The following is a 23,528-nucleotide window of genomic DNA, read 5'->3' as shown; positions in this document are numbered from 1 at the left end:
GACCATGTCTATAGTAATGCTTAAAAAAAACACACACACATACAAAAACAAAAAACGACCAAGGCTTAAAAAAAATAAATAATAAAAAAAATAAAAAAAGACCATGTATAGTAAAGCTTTTTTTTTATAAAGCGACAGTGGCTTTTTTTTAAATTTTTTTTTTTTTTTTTAAACATGTTAAAGTAAGGCGGTTTTTGTATTTTTTAAATTATAAAATGACCGAAAACGACTAAAAAAAAAAAAAAAAAGACCATGTAAGGTGTTTTTTTTCAAAGCGACAATGGCTTTTTTTTTTTTTTTTTTTTTTAATAAACATGTTATAGTAAGGCGGTTTTTGTTTTGTTTTTTTTATTTTAAAATGACCGAAAACGACCTTAAAAAAAAAAAAAGTATAGCAAGGCATTTTTTAAAGAAATGACCATGTCTATATAGTAAGGCTTAAAAAACACACACACAAAAACAAAAAACGACCATGTATAGTAAGACTTTAAAAAAAAAAAAAAAAAAGACCATGTGTAGTAAGCCATTTTTTTCAAAGCGACAATGTTTTTTTTTTTTTTGTTTTTTTTAAACAAGTGATAGTAAGGCGTTTTTTGTTTTTTTTTTATTTTAAAATGACCGAAAACGACCTTTAAAAAAAAAAAAAGTATAGTAACGACCATGTCTATAGTAAGGCTTAAAAAAAACACACACACAAAAACAAAAAACGACCATGTATAGTAAGGCTTTAAAAAAAAAAGACCATGTATAGTAAGGCATTTTTTTTTCAAAGCGACAATGGCTTTTTTTTTTTTTTTTTTACATGTTTTTTTTGTTTGTTTGTTTTTTTATGTTAAAATGACCGAAAACGACCTTAAAAAAAAAAAAAAAAAAAAAGTAGAGTAACGACTATGTCTATATTAAGGCTTAAAAAAAATACACACACACACAAAAACAAAAAACGACCATGTATAGTAAGGCTTTAAAAAAAAAAAAAAAAAAGACCATGTATAGTAAGGCATTTTTTTTATAAAGCGACAATGGCTTTTTTTTTTATTTAGTTTTTTTTTAAACATGTTAAAGTAAGGCGGTTTTTGTTTTGTTTTTATTTTAAAATGTCCGAAAACGACCTTAAAAAAAAAAAAAAAGTATAGTAACGACCATGTCTATAGTAATGCTTAAAAAAAACACACACACATACAAAAACAAAAAACGACCAAGGCTTAAAAGAAAAAAATAATAAAAAAAATAAAAAAAGACCATGTATAGTAAAGCATTTTTTTTATAAAGCGACAGTGGCTTTTTTTTAATTTTTTTTTTTTTTTTTTTAAACATGTTAAAGTAAGGCGGTTTTTGTATTTTTTAAATTATAAAATGACCGAAAACGACTAAAAAAAAAAAAAAAAAAGACCATGTAAGGTGTTTTTTTTCAAAGCGACAATGGCTTTTTTTTTTTTTTTTTTTTTTTTAATAAACATGTTATAGTAAGGCGGTTTTTGTTTTGTTTTTTTTATTTTAAAATGACCGAAAACGACCTTAAAAAAAAAAAAAGTATAGCAAGGCATTTTTTAAAGAAATGACCATGTCTATATAGTAAGGCTTAAAAAAAAACACACACACAAAAACAAAAAACGACCATGTATAGTAAGGCGGGTTTTTTTCAAAGCGACAAGGCTTTTTTTTTTTTTTTTACATGTTATAGTAAGGCGTTTTTTTATTTTTGGGGAAATGAATAGTAAAGCCATAATGAAAAGATTACATTGAACTTTTTCACGTCACTTTTGATTTGTTTGTGATCTAACTTACCCACTTTCAGATGTCCAATGTTCTAATTACTTTGGCAAAAACAGTGAATGTAGAAAAATTAAAAAAGAAAAGAAAGGAAAAAACAATACGCACACAAAACACGTGTTCAGGTAACCATGTGCTTTTATTACCAGTGCATATTTCTTCAAAAAAATTTAAAATAAAATAATAATAATAATAATATACAGTCGTAGTGTTGTGTGTGACACAAATATCACAATGATGAAATGTTTCATATTTAGATCACAGCTGCAAATAATGAGCATTTTAAAAAGCCTTCAGTATTCGAGTAAACAAAACGAGTGTTGGCACACAATAACCAGCAGGGGGAGCCAAAGCTGGGAGGAGGCACAACGAAGATGGCACGTCCACTCGAGCAAAAAAAAACAAAAAACTTTCAATTTACGCTTTCAAAAGTTCCGTCAGAATTATAACAATAAATCTGCCATTTGATGTCTATGTTGTGTTTCCTGAGATGTGTGTTCTTTTCTAACAAGCACCTCAATGAAAAATACGTTATTTTATTTTTCTAATTGAGAGTTTATTGGTAGACTGGCATTCATCCTGAACAGAAAAAAATAATAATATTGCATCCAAATTCAATTTCAAATTTGAACATATATGCTTACATAACCCCTGCATGTGTGCGTGTTTAAATGTGTAGTTTGGACTTTTTTAAAAAATGAAGTCGATGAAATTATTTCTTTAAAAAGCAAATTTATTTTTCATAAAATAAATAAATGACAAAATATTTGAAACGGTTGTGTTTATGTCTTCATTAAGTATTTAATATTATTGAAAGGATGAATGTATTAAATTGTCAATGAATTAATTAGATTTTCAAATAGTTGCATCTGTTTGTTTGTTGTGTATTCATTAAATCGAGAACTAGATGAGTCATTTGCAGGCCATTTTTAACATGATCACAAAGTCATTCACAAATTGAATACAAAAAAAGAGGGTGAAAAAAAAGCACAATCATTAAAAAAAAATAAAAAGGTAAAAGCAGAGCTTGTGTATAAAATCAAATAAATTAGCTTTCCCTTCCCATTCGTCCTCATTTTTTTTTTTTTTTTTAAATACTATAAAACAAAAAAAATGAAAACAAAGAAACATTATTGTGCTGCTTTAATTGCAATAAATATACTTCTGGTGTATGTACGTCAAGCAAGTTTTGAAAAGCGCACGTTTGAAAACAGCTGCCTATTCAGCGTCGCTGCCGCCGCGTCCTTGTCGTCGTCGTCGTCGTCGTCTAATATACAGTCATATACATTTCGTCAGCTATATACATAAAGTACAAACAGCAAATTCATGCATGTGTCGTGTTTCCACGCTTGCTTAGTTTCACGCTAAGCAGTGAAAAAAAAAAAAAGATGGCGGAAAAAAGCTAGAAAGGAGGCACACTGAAAAGAAAGTTCAAGAATTTCAACAATTTCCAAATATTTTGACCATTATTTTATACTTTGACTAGGAAAAATGTCAACATTTTTGCAAGAAAACATGATTTTACACTTCATATATTGTTTTGAAGGAATACAATGCATCATTTTACAAGAAAGAATTGGAATTTCACATTTTGTTTATATTAAATTTATTTGCAATTCACTCATTAAGATGTATCATTTTACAATAATTTGTTTTGTAATATTACAAAAAAAATAATAGTTTCCAAGACAAAATTGTGGAATTGTAACCTTTATTGACATTACACACAAAATAGAAATTTACAAGAAATTATTTCAAATTTTAATAGAAAAAAAATAACCATTTGACACATTTATTTTCAAGAAATGATTTGTAATTTTACAAGAAACAAAATCATCAATTTACAAATTTATTTTCACAATGAGTACTATTTTGATTGTGATTTTAATCTATTGTTACATAAATCATACGTATTTTCACTTAAAACTAAGTCTTCATTTGAGTAAAAACATTTTTTTACATTGAGGAAAATTGCAATTTATTTTTTTTAACAATTTTTGTCATTCTAACAGTTTAACTTTTTCCATTTAATATTACAAATTTGTTTTTAGAATTTCATGTTTTTCCTGTTTTTTTAGGCTAATCAAGTGAAGACTATTCTCAAAATTATCACTTGTATATTTTTATAATGTATTTATTCAAAGTGAAATCCAAAATTTCATTATGGGAAACAATTAAAAAAAAAAATTCTTGTAACAATATGTCGAGTTTACTAGCTTAACAATATTACAAATTAATTTTACATTACAGTACATATTTTACTGATAATATTCAGCATATCTTGTAACATTGAAAACTACACCTTCTTGCCACAATTTTGACGTGTTTTCTTGTAACTGTATGACTTTTTTCCTCATCATTTTACTGACTATTGAATTTCTTTTGAGTGTGACCCCAATACTGCTTGGTATGTAATACAACCAATGATGCACGGCCATGTTTGATAATTACAGAGATGAAATCAAGTGACATGCATTTGGACAGAGGCATGGATCATTTTATACTTGAATCTATTAAACTATCTGTGAAGTCTACACACGCATAACTTTTGTGCGCTCCTTTTGCGAAAGCTACGTCTCCAAACTTGGACAAAAGAAAGAAAAAAAAACAAAAAAACATTGCGAGTACACACTGTGAGCTGATGGCTGCTGCGCGAGAGCGAAGTTTTTATTGCACCCTGTGTGGACTTGTGTCGTTGGCGTGTTACTGCAGGTAGCGGTAGACCTTGAAGCAGTGGTTGCCCGAGTCGGCCACCGCCACGTGGCCGTCCGAGGTGAGGGCCAGGCCTTGCGGGCCGTACAGGGGGTCCGCCGTCGTGTTGATGTACGACAAGAAGGAGCCCGAGCTGTCGAACACCTGGGTTGGAAGACGACACGGCATTAGAAAGAGCGCAAAATTAAAATAAAAACGGAATAAAAAAAACAAGCAGTGGATTCTCAAATGTGGGTTATGTGTACAGTCAAGTACTGCTAAGAAGCACATGGGCTCCCTCTAGTGGTATACTATCACTAAATTCAATGTACTGTTTTAGACTGAACCTTTTTTGCATCCGATACAGTACAGTGCTTTCAATTCTATAAAAAAAAAAAAAAAAGAATCACCTTACTATACATGTGCAGTCAATTAAAAAAACAAACAAAAAACAAAACACCATACTGCAGATGGTCATTAAAAAAAACAAAAACAAAAAACACGACCTACTATATATGGTTATTGAAAAAATTGCCTCAGTGTACCTGGTTGGTTAAAAAACAAACAAAACAAAAAAAGCGCCTCACTATACATGGTCGTTATGGTCATAAAAAAAAAAGCCTTAGTATACGTGGTTGTTTTAAAATTAATAAAAAAATAAAATAAAATAAAAAAAATAAAAAAAACACCATACTATACATGGTCATTAAAATTAAAAAAATTGCCATGGTCGTAAAAAAAAAAAAAAAAGCCTTACTATTTATGGTTGTTAAAAAAAAAAAAAAAAAAAAAAAAAAAAAAACACGACTTACTATATATGGTCATTAAAAAAAATTGCCTCTGTTACCTGTTTTAAAAAACAAAAAAACACAAAAAAAAAACACCTCACTATACATCATTGTTACTTCTTTTAAGAAAAGAAAAACATCTGACTCAAGGAATTTGAGATCAATTGTCATTGTTAAACTGCTAATGTGAAGGATATGCAGTTTGTTTCAAATCTGTTGGCCCTCTGAGGGGCCCCTGCTGGCTAAGAGGCCCCAAGCAATTTCCTGCCTTGCCTGTTAGCAAGCTACGCTTCTGGCCCTAAGATGATGTAATATTAGCTATTCTTCATAAAAGAAAAATAATAGATGCCTGATATCGTTTTATTACCTACAGTTATATAATGTCTACCAGCGTTTTAATAATACGGCGGTATTTTCGTTCAACCTGGATGCGACTGTTGCCCCAGTCGGCGACGATGATGTTCCCGTTGGAGTCGACGGCCACGCCCGTGGGAGCGTTGAACTGACCGTTGCCTTCACCGTGCGAGCCGAACTTGAACAGGAACTCGCCGTCCGCGTTGTACACCTGAAGAGGAACCAAACGGTGTGAACGAATTGAACAAAAAATGAAAAATAAAGAAAGAAGTCAACGCACCTTCACAGAATGGTTGTGAAAGTCCGTCACAACAATTTCATTCTTGTTATTGACCGCCACAAAATGAGGACCTAACAGGAAACGCAACATGAACTCTTATTGCCTTGGTCTTTCTAGCTAGCGCACGAGGACAAAAGATAAAAAAAGAAATAAAAATAAATGATGTTGTGAAGTGAATGTACTTACTGAACACTGGGCCTGATTTACTCAACTTTTGTTCCAGTGCAACATTTGCACCACTTTTGTCTACAAAGGAAAGAAAACATGATGCGCGTTAGCAAACATTTTTGACAGATAGCTAGCTTGCTAGCTAGCAAGATGTTTAGTTAGCTACCTAACTTTTGATTAGAAAAAAAAATCTGTCATCCTGTCAGATTGCACCACAACCCCCCAAAGGACTTTTGTCTCCGTAATATACACAATAATATAACATCCACACTACCTGCAAAATGTCTGTCGGACGTTCCCTTGGCTCCAAACTTGGTGACCAGCTTTCCGTTGGCCTGGAAGATGAAGACGCAGCAGGCCTTGTTGTCCACGGTGATGATGTGGCCGTTCTTGTCCACGGCCACACCTTTCGGACCCATCAGACGACCCGCTCCGATTTTGTTCTGACAAGACGAAAACATGGAAACGTTTTGGTCGTCAAGTTACGTTGATAAATACATCGTAACATTGGGCGGGCGGGGGGCTGGTGTAAACATCACTTTTTTGCTTTGGTGACATCTGGTGGCTTCTATAGGGAATTACAATTTTTTGAAATGGCATCTATGTATTCTTTTGTGTATTTTGTTTCTCCATGTTATGGGTCGAGCGTGTCGGATAACCTTGAACTTTCCGTCCGAGGAGAAGATGCTAATCCATCTGTTGTCGTAGTCGGCCACGATGATGTCGCCGTTCATGTCCACCGTCACCCCCGTGGGGCGCTGCAGCTGCCCCGGGGAGCGACCTCTGACCCCGAACCTCATCTTGAACTGGCCGTCGTTGGAGAAAACCTGAATCAGGAACACAACCGGGTCACAATTTGCATATTTTGTTGACGTATGGCTTTGAATTTGTCTTTGTGTGTCTGTGTATGTGTTGGTTTGTTTGTTTGCATGTTTGTGTACTCAAAGTATTTGTCACCATTCATGTTGTTGTACTTCTGCGTGCGTGCGAGACCTGTATGCACTGGTTGTTGCTGTCGGCCACCACAATGCGACCGTTGCTGGAGGTGGAGATGCCTTGAAGGTTGGTGAATTCTCCCTTGTCACGTCCTCTCGTTCCTGGTAAACAGACAACTACATCACTTGGCACCAACACATATTATAACTATTCATAAAAATTGTGATGTAATTCACGACCAAAAGAAAGTGACAAAAAATGTAAGGAACTTATCACTCACATCCCTTGATGTGAGAATGGAAGCCCACAGCATCTCACATAAGTTCACTCAAATGAAGAAACATTCTGCTCTGCACTATTCAAACAAGCGGATCTTGCATAGTATACATTGTAAGTAATTTATGAAGTGACATTTAAGGTAATTTTCTGCCACTAGTTGGCATTAGTGTTTCAGGTTGGACGTTGGTGCAGGAAGAGCATATTTGTCCTTTCATATTCAGAGCAATTGGTGCATGAAAATATTTGCAAACTCCAGGCCATTTTATATATTGTAAATTACTAGTGTCCAGTCCCCACAAATGCAGATATTTTCATCTCTTTTATAATTGCTAAATTCTGTAATAATGACTCCTTTGCAGAATATATAAAATAAAGCATGAACATTTGTATTAACATTTTTATGCTCTCAAATCGCATTTAATGTTTAATTTGAGCAAATCACATTTAATGACTTTTAATGGAGTATTTTTTTTTTGTAAATGTAATGTGAACCCTACATTATAACTGAATTTTATATTTTAAAAAGGTATGATATTGTGATAACTTTTTCATTATTTTTACTTTATTTCATTCATATTTCTATTATTTAAATTTAACGTGAATGTCATTTTTATTATAATAAGCTTGTACCTTAATTTGATGTTTCATAATTATTTTTTAAATCTTTATTTTACTTTTTCATTATTCCTCAATAGAATATATTTTTTATTTGTAGTATTTCTATTTGCATTATTTCCAATCATCCAATGATATAATTTAACATTTAAATTACAATTAATATAAAATTGGAAAATTAATTTGAAATAAAATTCAAAAGTATTTAAAAAAAAATCTTGTTTGTCGAATGTATTTATCTAGTCTTCATTTTATTTTGATTCATATTTTTCACTATATTATGTAAGTGGACCATGAGAGTGCAACAGACGATATTTTCGATCATATGGAATATCTCAAAAACCACAGCCAATTTGGAAAAATAATTATCGTTTTTTGATTGAGCAACATCAAAATACCCCCAAAAAACATTGAAAGTTTCTTGGCACCAAGATGCATTTTGACCAGTGATTGATCATCGATTTTCCCAATCAATCAACCCTCGTGACAAGACTCTTCGACCTCACCGACTCTGTAGATGAGCTCGTCCTCGATGGGGTTTTCCTTCTTCTTGGTGGTGCTGTACATACTGGAGGGCCTCCTGACGGCCTTCTGGCGCACGTGTCCGCCCCCGCCGCTGGGCGACTTGACGCGCCTCTTGACGTCGTCGGGCGACTGCAGCACGTCGGAGGGCTTGACGGCATGCAGGCGGAAGGGGCTGCCCCGGACGGGCTGCTCGTACAGCAGCAGCGAGAAGGCGAACTCGCCCTCGGCGCGGGCCGTGTAGCCCACCTCGTAGGTGCCGTTCTTGTTGTCCGCCACCTCGGCCTCGGCCGCGACGCCCTCTGCCGACACGATGCGGGCGGTCAGGGCGGCGTTGCCCGTCTTGACCAGCTCGCCGTCTTTGTCCTTGGTGGTGACGGTGACGGTGGTGTGCTGGCCCACCAGCGCGTGGCGCAGGCCCTCGCCGGTGGCCACGCTGGTGTGGCCCACGGCGCCGGTGGTGATGAGGACGCCCAGGTTCTGGATGGAGCGCCGCAGGCCGTCCGTCTCCACCTGGCACTCCAGGTGGCCGTTTTCGTGCGGGTGCTCGGGGAAGGCGTGGCGGGCAAGGGCGCTGACCCGCTCGCCCATCTGCTTCTGGACCAGGAGGACCTCGGTGGCGCTGCCGTGGCTCAGGGCCTGCTCGGTGAAGTCGCAACTGCTCTGGATGTTCTCTTTGCCCTGCAGCAGCGACGTCAGCTGCGCTTGGAGCACCTGAACGCAAGACGTCAGGGAGGGGGGAATATATATTTGGAAAGTAACAACCAATTCTTCTTTCCCTCTCGGCTTGTCCCATTAGGAGTTGCCACAGCGCGTCATATTTGGAGACCATCGAATTATACTAACTTTCAGAATAGTCATATTACATGCTAAATACTTGGTTTTAAAATGAACTTAGTTACTTAATTTATTGATTACATGGTTTTAAAAATAATTGTTACTTAGACTAATTACTTGATTTTTAAAACTAAGTTACTTTATTGATTACTTGGTTTTAAAAGTAAATGAATTTGCAGATTACTTGATTTTAAAAGAAATAGAATAGATTACTTAGGTTTAGAGGTAATTACATTTTTTGTATTAACTTTGTTACTTTACCAATTACTTGATTTTAAATGTAACGTAGTTGGTTTATTGAATTTAAAAGTAACTTAACTTACAGATTACTTGATTTTAAAAGTAACATGTTATTGAATATTTGGATTCAAAAGTAACTGTTAATCTACGGATTATTTAATTTGAAAAGTAACTGTTACTTTAGTGATGGATTGATTTTAGTTACTTTATTGATTACTTGGTTTTAACTCATTCACTGCCATTGACGGAAAAAGACGTCAAATGATGCGTTTTTGCTGGGCTGGCAGTGAATGTGTTAAAAGTAGCTGTTACTTTTCCGATTACCTGATTTTCAAAGTAACGGTTATTAAGTTTACCGTCAACAATGTGAAAAGCTCCAAGAAAGCATGAAGGGTGCAGAGCATGTGTGACCTTCTGCTTGGTGCTGCAGATGTTGTCCACCTCGGCGATGAGGGCGCTCTTGCGCTGGCGCAGGGCTTTCTCCAGCTCGTCGAAGGTGGCGTTGATCTCCGTCACGGCGCCGTGCTTGCGCTCCGTCAGCTGCTTGGAGATCTCGTTCACCAGCTCGATGGCCGCCGTCAGCTGAGGAAGTCTGCAAAGCATACAGACCACATTCGCCATGACCGTGATGTACCGAATGTACCGGAATGTAGGTAATGATAAAGATAATATGCAATAATACATTAAATACAATAAATGCCTCTCTGTAACAGTGTGCCTGAGCTTTTCAATTCCTTTTCAAATAATAAGACACTCGAAAAATAAAAAAAACAGTAAATAAAAATGCAAACAATAATGTTTATTATTATCATTAATTTGTAAAACAAAAATGCTATTATTATTATTATTATTATTATTATTAGTCATAATAATAATTATTTTATACTGTAAATGTTTGATCTTTTAATTAATGATTTAGGAATTATTTTAATTTGTAGTAATAATGTGACAAATATTGTCATGATTAGAATTACTAGCACTAAATAAAGAATCCATCCATCCATCCATCCATTTTCTGAACCGCTTGCTCCTAATAAAGAATCCACTAAAAACAAATAAATGATAAATACAGAATGTAAGCCTATATTTAGAATTAATTTCTTTTTCCATGCCGCAGTATAGCGCCAACTACTGCCGAGGAGGACTTAATTTAAAATCTATTTAATTTTCTATAAAAAACACAAGTTGAAAAAAAATCATATAGAAGTTAAAATTGATGTCAAAAGGCCAATTTGAAATGACATCACTGACCTGTTGCGTACGGTGTCCAGCTGGTTCTTGAGCGCCGACTTGTGTTGTTCCAGAACGTCCCTCAGAGGCACGGTCACATGTTCCCTGTGCTCGCCTTCCGTGCACTCCAGACACATGGCCGTCTCACACGACTCGCAGTAGAACTCCATCACCTGCCGGCGGTGCAATGGAGCAGGATCATCTCGTTGGGCGTTTTGCAGTTATTTAAAAAAAAAAAAGTATCACTAGTGGTACTTGAAATTGAAGTTGTTCAATGTTTTTTTTTGGAAGAATTATTTACTTTTACACATTTACTCAGGTGCAATTTGCATTCAACTTTTCAACTAAATTATTACAGCTTTTGTATTTTCATGCCATGGAATGCAGCGAGTCTGTTAAGTTTCCGCCATGGAGACCGTGACCCTCTACTGAGCTGAATTTAACACTCCTGTTATGCTGTGGGTCAAAATGACCCATTAAAAAAAAAAAAAAAGTTAAAGAACAAATGTTACCTTTCGCTCTCAAATTAACCCAACAAATATTTTTTTGCGATGAAAAGAAATGAAATTAAGAAATGTAATGTATGTGCAATTAAAACGGTTTCTACTGTTTATCAGAATGCTTTTGGAACATTAAATATAGCCTGGGTCAAATTGACCCATATTCAAGTTTAAGAACTACAAATTAGTAGTTTTTAACAACTTTTTTCATCAACAGACAAATTGGTTCATTTTGACATTTGCAATGAAAACTGTTAATCATGTGCTAAAATTCATGATCAGGGAACTTTTGGAAGATTAAACATAGCACGGGTCAAATTGACCCATTTCAAAATACAAAGAGTAGTATGTCGAGATGAAACTTGTTAAAAATGGTTGTTTTCAAATATTGGCAATGAAAGCGGTGAATAAATTTATTGGGAAGTTTTTTTTTGTTTTTTTTTAAATCATTAAAGGCGTGGGTCAAATTGACCCGCGAAGATGATTGCAGGCATTTTTTTTTTTTAAGTACTTTGTGTGAAAAGTTTTCTTTCTTTTGCGGCATGTGCTCACCTTGCCCTCGTGGTTGGGGCAGGAAAGCGGCTGGCAGGCGGTGGCGGCGCTGGCCGACTCGAGGACGTTGCAGGCCTCGGGTCGGCTGCACTCGGGGTCTCGCTGCAAAACCTCCATCAGGTTGGTGATGAAAAAGTTGTTCTGAAGTGCGGCCACGCCCTTCTCGGGCAGGATGGACGTCTGCCGGCACACCGGGCACGACAGCGTCAGGGACTGCGGAGGGATGTAGTTCTGCAGGCATCTGCAGGGGTGCACACAAAACTTTACTGACGCACAACCACCAGTAGATGGCAGCCAAACCCCATTTTTTGAGAACGACACAGTTTGTGAGTTCACTGTTAGAAACAGTTACATTTTATGCAACCTAATTTTCTTTCTACTGGTGATGATAAAATAATTGCAATGCCTTATTAGGGCCACGTATAAATACATTTTATTTGTTTTGTTTTTTTAGGGTGAGGGCAATATTCCATGGGGGGGGAAAAAAAAAAAAAAAAAAAATCGCAAATTTGCCACTTTATAAAGTCTTATAAAGTGGCAAATTTGCGACATTATATAGTGGCAGATTTGCAAGAAAAAAACATAGGAGAAATACACCTAGCGGCCTACTCGGATGTTTGTGCAAATTCTGCACGGGATTTCAAATAAGTACATAGTAATTTCTTTAGCAAAGATTAACCATATCATGTTAAGTGTGAAGCGTTGGTTACTGCCAACGACAAAGATATCTTTGTCACAAATTTGCCACTTTAGAAATTTTCAGATTTGCTAGTTTTTTTTCTCGCAATTTAGCCACTTTATTAATGGCAAATTCGCGACTTCAGAAAGTGGTAATTTTTGGTAAAGTTTTTTTCTTGGAATATTAAGAAAAAAAAATATATATTTATACGTGAACCCTAATACAACGTCGTAAATAATGGATGAAGGCAGAATCTAACTTTTTTTTTTTCTTGATGAAAGAAGAGAGTCTTTTCTTTCATGTGGTAGATTTAGTGTATCATTAATATACTGCTGGTCTTGGAAAAATGGTCTAAAATGTTTGGCAATGAATGAGTTTAACAATGCATGGAAACACACTTGAAAGAATGCAAATCTTTTTTTTTGTTTTTTTAAAGGAGTAAGCAAAGTAAAAGTGAGAAAATAATGTGTTGTCCACACACGGGGTGACAGACGCATGGTGCGTACCTTTCACAGAAGGTGTGCAGGCAGGGCAGCACTTTGGGGTTGTGGTAACGGTCCAGGCAGATGCTGCACACCAGGAACTGCTTGTCGATCTGCCTCACCACCGGGCTGGTGCCGCCGCTCTCGCGCTTGGCCATGGACACGGACATTCAGGCCAACGGGGAACCTGCGCGGACGGCAGCGGCGAGACAAGGTCAGCGAGGCCGGCGGGAGGAAGCGCGGCGACGGGCGGGAGGGCGTTGGCGGCGCGCGGAGGAAATGAGTCACCGCGCTGGAAGCGTTTTGAAAGCCTCGCTCAAGTATCAGCTGGCGAGAAGATAGTCGCTTCTTCTTCGGCTTCTTCCGCGATTGTGTCGCCCACGTCGCCGCGGGCTGCTTGGCTTCATTAGTACAACATCTTTAACAAGTTAGTGCTTTGCAAGTAATATGCATACTTGTGATGAAAGCCTACAGGCAACTACTAAATGAGCTTTATGGAAATGGAAATCCAGCTGTGTGGAAAGAGATAGTGGCAGTGTTGTCACGGTTACCTTGAGAAAGTAAACCCTCTGCATATAGCTAATTTCAAAAGTGATTTAATTACCGATTACCTGATTGAAAAAGTAACTCCAATACTTTCCTGATTACTTGATTTTTAAAGTAACTTCATTACTTTCACGATTAATTGATTTTAAAAGTAACTTCATTCCTTTCATGTAATTGATTTTAAAAGTAACTTCATTACTTTACCGATTACTTGATTGTAAAAGTAACTTCACTACTCTACCAATGACTTAATTTTAAAAGTAATTGACAATTTACTGATTACTTGATTTTTAAAGTAATTTTTAGTTTCCTGATTACTTGATATTACAATTAAAATTTTAAAAGTAACTTATTACTTTAATGATTACTTGATTTAACAAGTAAATGTTTACTCAATGTTTGATTTTAAAAGTAAATAATAGATTCCAATTTATTTCATTAGCTACATTCAGCAGATGCCAACGTCGCTGTATAAATATAAAATACTTTAAAATAAAATACAGTGCATACAATACATTTTTTTGGCTCAACATAATTTTATTTTAAAAAAGAAGAAACAAATTACTGACTTAATTTAACAATTTAACTTAATTTAAGCCCTTTTTTAATGTAAAATAAAGACCTTTTTTTACATTTACAGTTAAAAAAAAATAAATCAGAACCACTTGTTTCCCAACCTTTATTGAGCCAAGGCTTATGTTAAACATAAGAAGAAGCGCAAACCCTAACCTGAACCTTTATTTTGCTAGTCTGATCATTGGTGATAACATTTTTGAAAGTTTTGCAAGTCACTAATGTATTCATGGATGCCACGTTGTGTGTCAGTGGGTCAAGTGGAGATTATGTACTGATGACATGGCGCACATCTGTTGATATTCAACAGCACATGAAAACAAAAGCTGACATGAGGACCACACGCACCACTGTCAGCATCGCAAATAAACACAAATACAAATTTGAAAAGCAAACAAATCATGTAGTCGGCTACGAGAGTGTTGTTAACGTCATGCCTGACTCAAAATTGTAAAAATGAGCATGTGGGCTGCAAGCGGCCTCTTGGCTGGACTTGGGACCTCCGTTGTGCACTCCTGACCACAGCTGATTGTGAAAATATGTCCGTGTTTGAAATACGGGTTTCAAGATGCCCCTCCCACAAAATTCCTGCGAGACTTGCATCTCCTCGATGGCCAGCTGGCTGAGCTCAACACAGCGCCACCTGCCTGCTTGCCTGTCTGCAAGCAGCTGCCCCACTCTGCAGAAACGAGCACAAACGACGCCATTCCGTCTTGGCTCAACAACTCCTCGTCTTTTCGTTCTTCTCTCGACGCACTCGTGGCATCGTCGGACCTCCTTGCATATTTTTCCGCCTCGCTTTATTCTACACCTCCCCCTCCCACCGCCTTTCACATGAACTCTGATTTACAGCAGTGACGTGACGTCATGAAGCCGACCCCCCCACCACCCCCCCTCCCACCTCTTGTCCGCCATCCTTCCTCTATCTCAACAGCCGGCTCGTCTCAGTTCCTCCCACTCGAGCGAAGCTTTCTTCAACACATTCCCTCTCACTTTTGCAGTCATCATTTGCTTTGAATATTCTTTGGATTCAGTCAGACGCCTTTAAAGGATGCCGTCGTTCTGCATGAGATGTGATGTGAGCGTTAAAAAAAGAAAGAAAACGAAAAAAAAAGCTCAACTCAAGAGGTCATCTGTGTGTTGAAATGTTAAAAATAGCAAACGGAGAGCTGTCATCCATGCCGCAAGACACCGCAAGGCTCTTTTGAGCCCCCCAATGTACAAAAATTGCTGCAAGAGTTTAATGTTGTGAATTGCAGGCGTCAAACTCAAGGTCCGGGGCCCAGATTTGGCCCGACACATCATTTTATGCAGTTCGCAAAGGCAACAAACAATATCGTTGTTCTTGCTAACATATCAATGTTGCTACTTGTCTTCTCTTTCAACAATGATATAATGAAAACATTTTTTTTTTAATCATCCATCAAATTGTTTATACGGTATGCACTACGTCGTAAGATGGTGATCACACATTTATTTGGGTTCACAGTCACAACGGCCCTCCAAGGAAAAACTTAATTACGATGTGACGCGCAACAAAAATGACTGAACAACAAGCTAATGCAAAGTCAGTGGTTTTATCTTTGAAGGTTCAAGCATGGGTTAGGGTTTTAATCAAGGGATGGGGTTGCAAATTAGGGAATCAATTCTGGGTTATGAGGCCTTTGAAACCCCAACCTAGGTTTGTGTAAGCCCAGGAGTTAGGGTTGAAAACCGGTGTTTGAAGCGAAGCTAAGCTAATCTTTCAAATCATGGTTTCAAGCCTTTGTTATGGCTTCAAAAAGGGCTACAATTTCAAATAAGGATTTGAAGCCAAGGTTAGGGTTTCAAGGTTTAAAATGAGTGGAAAAAAAAATCAGGACAGCGAGCGTTTCAATTTAGGCTTTCAAGCCTTGCAATCTGGTTTCAAATTAGGGTTTTTCAAGCAAGGGTTAATGTTTCTCAAATAGTGGTGAGGTGTTCAAGTTACAGTTTCAAATCAGCATTAAGGTCTCAATTCACACTTAGAGGCATGTTTTATTGTTTTCAATACTCAGGGTTTCAAATGAGTGTGAATTAAGCTACGCTTGACTCGCCAATGTGTGAAACTGCCGCAGTGTAGCGCCATCTACTGAAGAGGAGGACTTACTGTACTTGCTGCTAGATTGTTCTGCCGAAATAAGCCCGGTATTGACCTGATACCAATAACCGTTATTATATCGGCCATCTTGATAATTTATTATCTCCATTTTTATTCCCGTTTGTGCACTAATGCATCAAATGAGCTCATGCGGTCGCCACTCTCACCTTATAGTGCACTTAAGTGACTTAATGTCCTGCATGGGGATGGGCGGAGGGGTGTCACATCCCCGTCTGCCATGTAGATTAAAGCAACCCGTCGAGACGACGCCAACACATGCCGCACCTCGACCTGATCCGCCAGCATTACGAGAAGCGATTGACAAGTGACAGATGACCACCGGCGACACCGCGCTCCAGCCTCGCCATTCATCCGCTTCCATCGGGAAGGCTTTGATGAGCAAATCTTTTCGTCGAGCTTCTTAAGCGAACGTCTGCAGCGCGTTAAGGCCTTTAAGTGCCTCGTCGTACGACGCAAACACTGAGAAGTGCAGTCACTACATCCACTCAAATGACGGCTAAACACCTCCGACAAGGTAAGTCATCCTACTTTGGATGACTGTTAATGCACGGATGACTAGCTTGTTGTTGCCAAGGTTCGTGCCTGGGTTAGGGATTCAAATGAGGGTTTTTAAGTCAAATTGTGAAATTAAGGTTTGAACTCTGGGTTAGGTTACATATTGAGGCTTTCAAAGTGCTTTGGGCACCATATGGTGTAGATAAAGCACTATATAAAAAGCATTTACCAAATTAGGGTATAAATTCTAGGTTAGGGTCACAAGTCTGGGTTACAGGCCAATGTTAGGGTATCAAATTAGCGTTTGAAGCCAATGTTGGGTTTTAAAATTAACGCATGAAGCCTGGGTCAGTGTTTTTAAGCACGGTTAGGGTTTCAAATTTAGGTTCAACTTCAATTCCTAAGCTTAGGTTTCAAATTAGGATTTTAGTCTCAATTTAATATTTGAAATTTGTGTTGGGGTTTCAAATCAGGGTTTGAAACCCAAATTTGGCTTTAAAGCCGGTGTTAGCGTTTCAAATTAGGGTTTCAAGCCAGAGGTATGTTTTCTAATTCAGGTTTCAACTCCAGGTTAGGTTTTCCAATTAATGTTTGAGGTCAGGATCTGAAATCTGAAGTGTAGTTTCAAATTGGGGTTTCAAGTTTGCCTTAGGGTTACAAAGCTCAGTTGAGGTTTGGAATTAGGGTTACAGGCCAGGGTTAGAGTTTCAAATATGTGTTTGAACTTGAAGTCATGGTTAGGATAGAGTTTCAAATTAGTGTTTCAAGCTATGGCTCACATTTGTAATATTTGTTTTAAGCCACAATTGCGGTTTCCAATTTGGGTTTCAATCCAGCGTTGAGGTTTCAAATGACAGTTTCAAACCAGGATTGGGGTTTCAAGCCAGTTGGGTCAGCATCAGTCGGCAACCTAGACAAATATGGCGCATTCCAGGATGTTTTTCCACAGTTGAAAGGGTCAGCCCAAGAATTTTGTTCTTTTTCCTCTTCCCCTGCTGGGATAAGAAACAAGCTCGGCTGCTTGTTTCTTTCATCTGCAGCTCAGGGAAAAAAAAAATGTTCAGTGTCGTCACACATGCTTGTCAAATGAAGAAAGGATGATTGCACATATCTGCAATGTCTCTTTATGACATTGCGTTTAAATATAGATGGCAGGTTTTTACACGTGTGGTGTGCCTGCAATACAAATACAGTAGCAAAGCGATCTCTCATTTTAATTGGAAATGATACAAACATTTTAAGCACCATATGACACATATTACAAAGTTTGTGAAGCCAGCTTCAATTGTTGGGTAACATTGTGGTCGGCCCCAAAATTAAATTTTTTTATTCCATTAATAGAACGAGTTTTTCCAATATATTTGATGATGGCAATTTTTGATGTTCAAATACATTGAACTCATTTGCTCCCAATAACGTATAAATACGTTTTTTTTTAGTGTTCTAAGTGTCCCAAAGACGTATTTATACGTTTTTTTGTTTTTTATGCTAGAGCATACAGGAGGCTTTGATGCAGCCTCTCAACTACAAAGAACGGCTGCAGAAATGGTAGTTATTACACAAACAGCCAGCAGGTGGCAGAAGAGCAAAGGAGATCAACCAGGGCCATCTAGAAAAAAAGCTCAATTACTTACAATTTTAAATAGATTTGTGAAAACTGATGAAACTTAGCTCTCTTCTAATGCTAATTGCTGCAAAACGGTAACAGATAGAAACATACTTTTTTTTCCTTTTTTTTCTTTTGGTAGGTTCCATGCTTTTATAGGAAAAGAACACAATATTCTGCGGGCCTTGCAAAATCAGTCAAAATCCAGTAAAACATCCGAGAGCGAACGGGACTGCTTCTGTGAAAATGGCTGGGAGTGAATGAGTTAATTAAAATGTAAATAAAAAGTTGTTTTTCTATTTCTGGTGAGTTCTGGAACATAACAGCCATGTTATTACTGTTTCAGTATTCCTATTTTATCTTTATATAATTAGAAAGCTTACTGTACAAAATAATAGACTGTGATATTTGTACCACCATAGAATCATTTGCATCATTTAAAACGTTCTTTCCGTGATACTTGCAGTAATGAACCAGAAATGAGCAATAAGGCCGAACCACCAAACTAGCCTGAAACATGCCAAGAAAATCCATGTGTGTGTTTTTGGGTCAAGACACAGACTTGATGTGGTCGCCCAGTGATGACTCATCCCAGAATGCTTTGCTCCTCCCAATAACAAGCTCTTGCTACACTTTGCCACATCACCATTTCGACACCTACGAGCAGTAGAGGTCACATGTCAACAGTTATGAATTTTCATTCTGAATTATAGGAAGCGGACAAAAAAAATTGAATTTCGGACTATAATGCTAATTGCTAATGTTAATGCTAATAAATACATCACATCTTATCAAAGCAATCCCCAGACGGCATTATGCAAGTACGACCACATGATAGCGGCTGTGAGCAGCATGGAAGATCACATCGGAATCATCCGGCTGGATGCTGACGAAGGATTTTGTGGCAATGCCATGACATAATTCATTACTACTTTCCTAGCCTTGCTGACCTTTGGCCGCATTTTAGGATTAGCAAGAGTCAGGTCTATAGGGATGCTTTGGGTGCGTGATAGCGTACAGTTCATACATACACTCATAACTCAAGTCAGTTTTCCTCATTTAACTGAATGGAAATGCCAGTAATCCGTTCCAGCAAGCCAAAAAATACCAACAAAAATGTTTGTAAGGTGTGTGTTTTTAAAAGAGTAGCAGCACTTCACAGTAAGTACATAAAGTTTAAATTGAATATAAAAAAATAATAACAGTTATGCAAGTGTGTGCACCTTGGCCACCAGGGGGTTGTATTGCAGAGACATTGATATGACACTTTGATTTGATGGGCCATTCTCCCGTCACGTGTGAAATTCGCACAACAATTCCGTTGTTCTTCCGGGCTTCAAGCTAGGCAATACTAAGTTGAGACCTTATCAATTTTAGGATTTTTAATTCTATCGTATGTTATCTCTGTCAGCACATACAAGTAGTTTAGCGATTTCACTTCCCTTCTCAGACATATTGAGGCAAATATGCTGCGTTATGTTTGTGACTCACAATGTGACGTCACACACGGTTCGGATTAGGGTCAAAACAACACACAAGTGTGACAGGATTCACAAGGAGTATTGCTCTTCTGTCAAACGTAATTTCATCAAGGTTTCACAATCAGGACTGAGGACAAAGTTCGTCACATGACTCACGTCACAAAGTCGCTGACCAGAAGCGCGAGCGTCTCGTTCACATCTCGCTTTGTTCGCGTTTGACTAACCCTGACAAACGCATGAAGCGTCAGCACTTTTATCACCGTCGCTGAGACAACAGAGGCGGCAGACAGCGTCAAATCCCCCTGTCAACTCTCACAAATTAGCCTGACGCCGGCACAATAATTAGGAAACGCGTTAAAACGTGCAGCGTGACTTTGAGGTGATGGAGAAATGTGCTGAATCTCTCACGTTTTGTTTTGCAACTTGAGTAGGAATGCAAAAGCTCTGGCTGGCATGTTTCTGATACTATGATGACATTATTTAGCTACAGAAGAAGAGATGCCAAAATGGTAGAATCAATAAGGACAAAAAAAGGCACAATCACAACTGCAGATCCAAACAGGCATCCTTGAAATGAAAATGCTCATACAATTGTTGTATTGTGCACCGACAGCAGCGTCTCACACCAGCTGACTTCAGGCGACTGGTTGCCGGCCAATCACGAGGGCATAAAGAGAAAAATAATCATTCACAATAACGATCAAGAATTTATTAGAGTGCTTCTAGACTTCAGTTTTGGGAATGTGGGAGGAAGTCAGAGCATATTCAGAAAAAAAAAAAAAAAAAAAAACTGCAAGCAACCGGAGGGCTGCCTTGTATTCAAACAAAGAACCTCTCAATTTTGAGCCGCTCATGATAACCACGTTGCCCAACGTGTATCCCGTTAATGGTATTTTTGTTGTTGTTGTTTGACAGATCCGAACCGCTGTTCATCCATTTGCCATACCGCTTGTCCCCACAAGCGTTACGGGTGAGCTGGAGCATATCCCAGCTGGCTTTGAACGAGACGCGAGGTGCACCCTGGACTGGTCGCTAGCCAATTACAGGACACAAACGGACAAACAAACAACCAGTCATGCTTGCATTCACGTGTGGACAATTTAGATTCTTAAATAATAATATTATATTAACCCTCCTGAATTGTTGCAGGTCAAAATGACCCACTTTCAAATTAAAGAACAAATATTAGCTTTTTCACAATCAAACTTGGCACTGACAGGAAGTAACGATTCATTTTGACACATTTGCTATGAAACTTCACAACAACAGACTATAAGAAATGGTTCATTCTGACCTGTGTGTAATGAAAAATGCTAAATAAACTATAAACAATGTTTATTGGGATAGTTTTGGAATGTTAAAGATTCTGGGTCAAATTGGGTCAAGCTTATTGGAATCATTTTTGGAACATTAAACGTAGCCTGGGTCAAATTGACCCATGATTTTAACATCGAAAAGCTACACGTTAGTAGTTTTTTGCTGCAAAACTTCTCAATCAAAATAGGTCACTTAAACATATTTTCAATTAAATTGCAAATGTTTATCGGAATGCTTTTGGAACCTGAAACATACCCTGGGTCAAATTGACCAATTTTAAAATTCGTAGTTTTTACAATGAAATGTATTTTTTTAATCAACATGCAAAATGGTTCACTTTGACATATTTTCATTGAAAACTGTTAATTATGAGCTATCTTTTATTATCGGGGCGCTTTTGGAACATGAAACATAGCCCAGGTCAAACTGACCCATTTGAAAGTAAATATTTTGTGTTTCTTGGGATGTGTTTTTATCATTAAAATATAAGGTAGCTTGGGTCAAATTGCTATTCCTGAGAAACCAACCTGACAGGAGGGTTAATGACCCTAATATGTATGTTTTGGAAACAGGGAAGGAAGACAGGAAGGCCTGAGCCAATATTTGAACCCAGAACCTCACAACTGTGAGGCGGATGAGCAAACCACTAGGGCGGCATACATCCTGATGAAGTTGTTGCTCTATTTTTGGACACCGAGATGAGACATTCACCAGTTTTCCTCTCTACGCTGCTTCCAAAAAAAGCTCATCACACACTTACATACATTTCAACTACCCTCACGAGTTACTGCACAAAAGTATCCTCGGGTCCCCGAAAGGGCCCATATATGATTGCGACTGCCCCACATCTGCCTCACGACAAGCCATCCTGCTGCAGAGACCCCCCCCACCCCCTCTAGGAGCACCCAAATGATGGACGCAAGACGGCAAACCTCTCGCTGATGCTGCTGATGACGATGATCTGCCCTCAGGCGTCCACAAGCAACCTCCCTGTGTCCGCCAATGACGCCCGAGGGCTTGTTCTTTTACACAAAGACCTGCTGGTCGATAAGAAATCATCTGGCCCGCCATCACCTCATCGGCAGGGCACATTACTGGTTGTTGCTGCAGTGTAATTCCCCCCCCCCCCCCCCCCCCATTTCCCCACATAAACACGCACACAACAAACACACACATACACAACAGTGACATAAGCAAACAAGCTGACTCACATGTAACACCCCCCCATACTGGATAGACTGCAGCAAAGGGGCACACCTGCTACAACGAGGCCTGTCACCACGTTTGCGTTGCAATTCGTATAGTTCCCGTAACGAAAAGACGACCATCAAGCTTCAACTGACATCACAAGAAGGCATCAATTATTTATCCGCAGTTATCAGGGTGGAAGTGCAGAGCAAACAACAAAAGGCAAAAGGAGGCTATGCGTGTGGTTGCGTATGTTTGTTTGCGTGTATGTTGGGGTACTCACATGAAATCCCAGCAACAGCAGGAGGAGCAGGAGCAGGAGGAGGAGGAGCAGGAAGCGACGAGGGCAGCTGAGGCGTCAGCATCGCAAGCCCGCTGAGAGAAAGCCGGCCATTGTACGACTCCACACGGTCTCCTCCGATACTCCCGAACCGCACACAGAGCAGCCACAGAAAGCAAAGGAAAGGAAAGGGCAGGGTCTGTCTGGGAGCAGGAGAAGGGGAGGGAGGGTAATGGAGGGGTTGGGGGGTGGGGTCGAGGAAGAGGCTAAAGGGAAAGGAGAGGAAGGAAGGAGGCGGCGATGGGAGCGGCGTCCATGCTGCATTGGTCAGGCACGTCGTGGGCGGAGCTACATGAGCCAATGGCATGTGGAAAGGGGGGGTGGGGTTCTGGAGGAGTCCAATCTCAGTAACAGACGGCAAGAGTGCATGTGATGCAACAACAACAAAAAAAGGAGGGTGGGGGAGGTCGATTTGCTTAAGATTCCACCCAGTCAGTCACCTTAAAAGGACAAAGGATGATGCGTATTACATTTTAGGATGAGGATTACCAGAGTAAATGAAGATTAAAAAATAAAAATAAATGAAAAAGAGAGAGAGTGACTTCTTGATGTCTTAATAATAGAGCATCTTTCAAACTGGCAAACTAAAGCGATGACATGCTGAAAATGGCATGTGTTTATAAAACCAGCCATGTAATATATTTTAAAACAAAATAGAATCAGTCACAATAAGCACTTTTATGTCGTGCGAGGCTGTGCCATAAAGGTAGCTGGTTGTTTGTTGGGGGTGGGGCGCCCTCAGAGTCATCTCCCGGCTTATCATTCTGCAACGCGGCGTTGCCATGGAGACTGCCTCCACACCGGAGCGCCGACAACATGGCCGCTGCAAGTCTGGCACAGCTTCGACACCACTACAGATGAAGTGAAGGTGACATTTCACAATCTTTTGTACAGGCACTTTTTTTATTAGGTACAATAT

General features: G+C 38.4%; 1 protein-coding gene across 1 annotated transcript; it reads right to left on the bottom strand.

Moving 5' to 3' along the window:
* Positions 1-1,890: 1,890 nt before the first annotated feature.
* Positions 1,891-22,790, bottom strand: LOC144033387 (tripartite motif-containing protein 3-like). The gene is made up of 13 exons (XM_077541437.1): positions 22,553-22,790; positions 12,948-13,110; positions 11,763-12,003; positions 10,732-10,883; positions 9,892-10,072; positions 8,388-9,117; positions 7,045-7,148; positions 6,711-6,878; positions 6,326-6,494; positions 6,070-6,129; positions 5,884-5,954; positions 5,674-5,814; positions 1,891-4,626 (listed from the first exon to the last, which is right to left on the bottom strand). Exons 2-13 carry the CDS (start codon positions 13,091-13,093, stop codon positions 4,474-4,476), a joined length of 2,316 nt encoding a protein of 771 aa, XP_077397563.1. The 5' UTR covers positions 13,094-13,110; positions 22,553-22,790; the 3' UTR covers positions 1,891-4,473.
* Between the last annotated feature and the right edge of the window lie 738 nt (positions 22,791-23,528).

Source organism: Festucalex cinctus, chromosome 13 (assembly GCF_051991245.1).
Source record: "Festucalex cinctus isolate MCC-2025b chromosome 13, RoL_Fcin_1.0, whole genome shotgun sequence".
Lineage (NCBI taxonomy): Eukaryota > Metazoa > Chordata > Actinopteri > Syngnathiformes > Syngnathidae > Festucalex > Festucalex cinctus.
Note: the sequence above shows the minus strand (reverse complement) of the source record. Positions and strands in the feature narration are given on the sequence as shown.

Bases quoted from the DNA above. Each gene is read 5' to 3' on its own strand.
- LOC144033387 (XM_077541437.1), bottom strand. From the start codon at position 13,093: ATGTCCGTGTCCATGGCCAAGCGCGAGAGCGGCGGCACCAGCCCGGTG. The intron at 9,118-9,891 runs GTCACACATGCT...TCTTGCGTTCAG, and splicing joins TCTGCAGCACCAAGCAGAAG to GTGCTCCAAGCGCAGCTGAC. The intron at 6,879-7,044 runs GTCTCGCACGCA...TTCCTGATTCAG, and splicing joins GCAACAACCAGTGCATACAG to GTTTTCTCCAACGACGGCCA.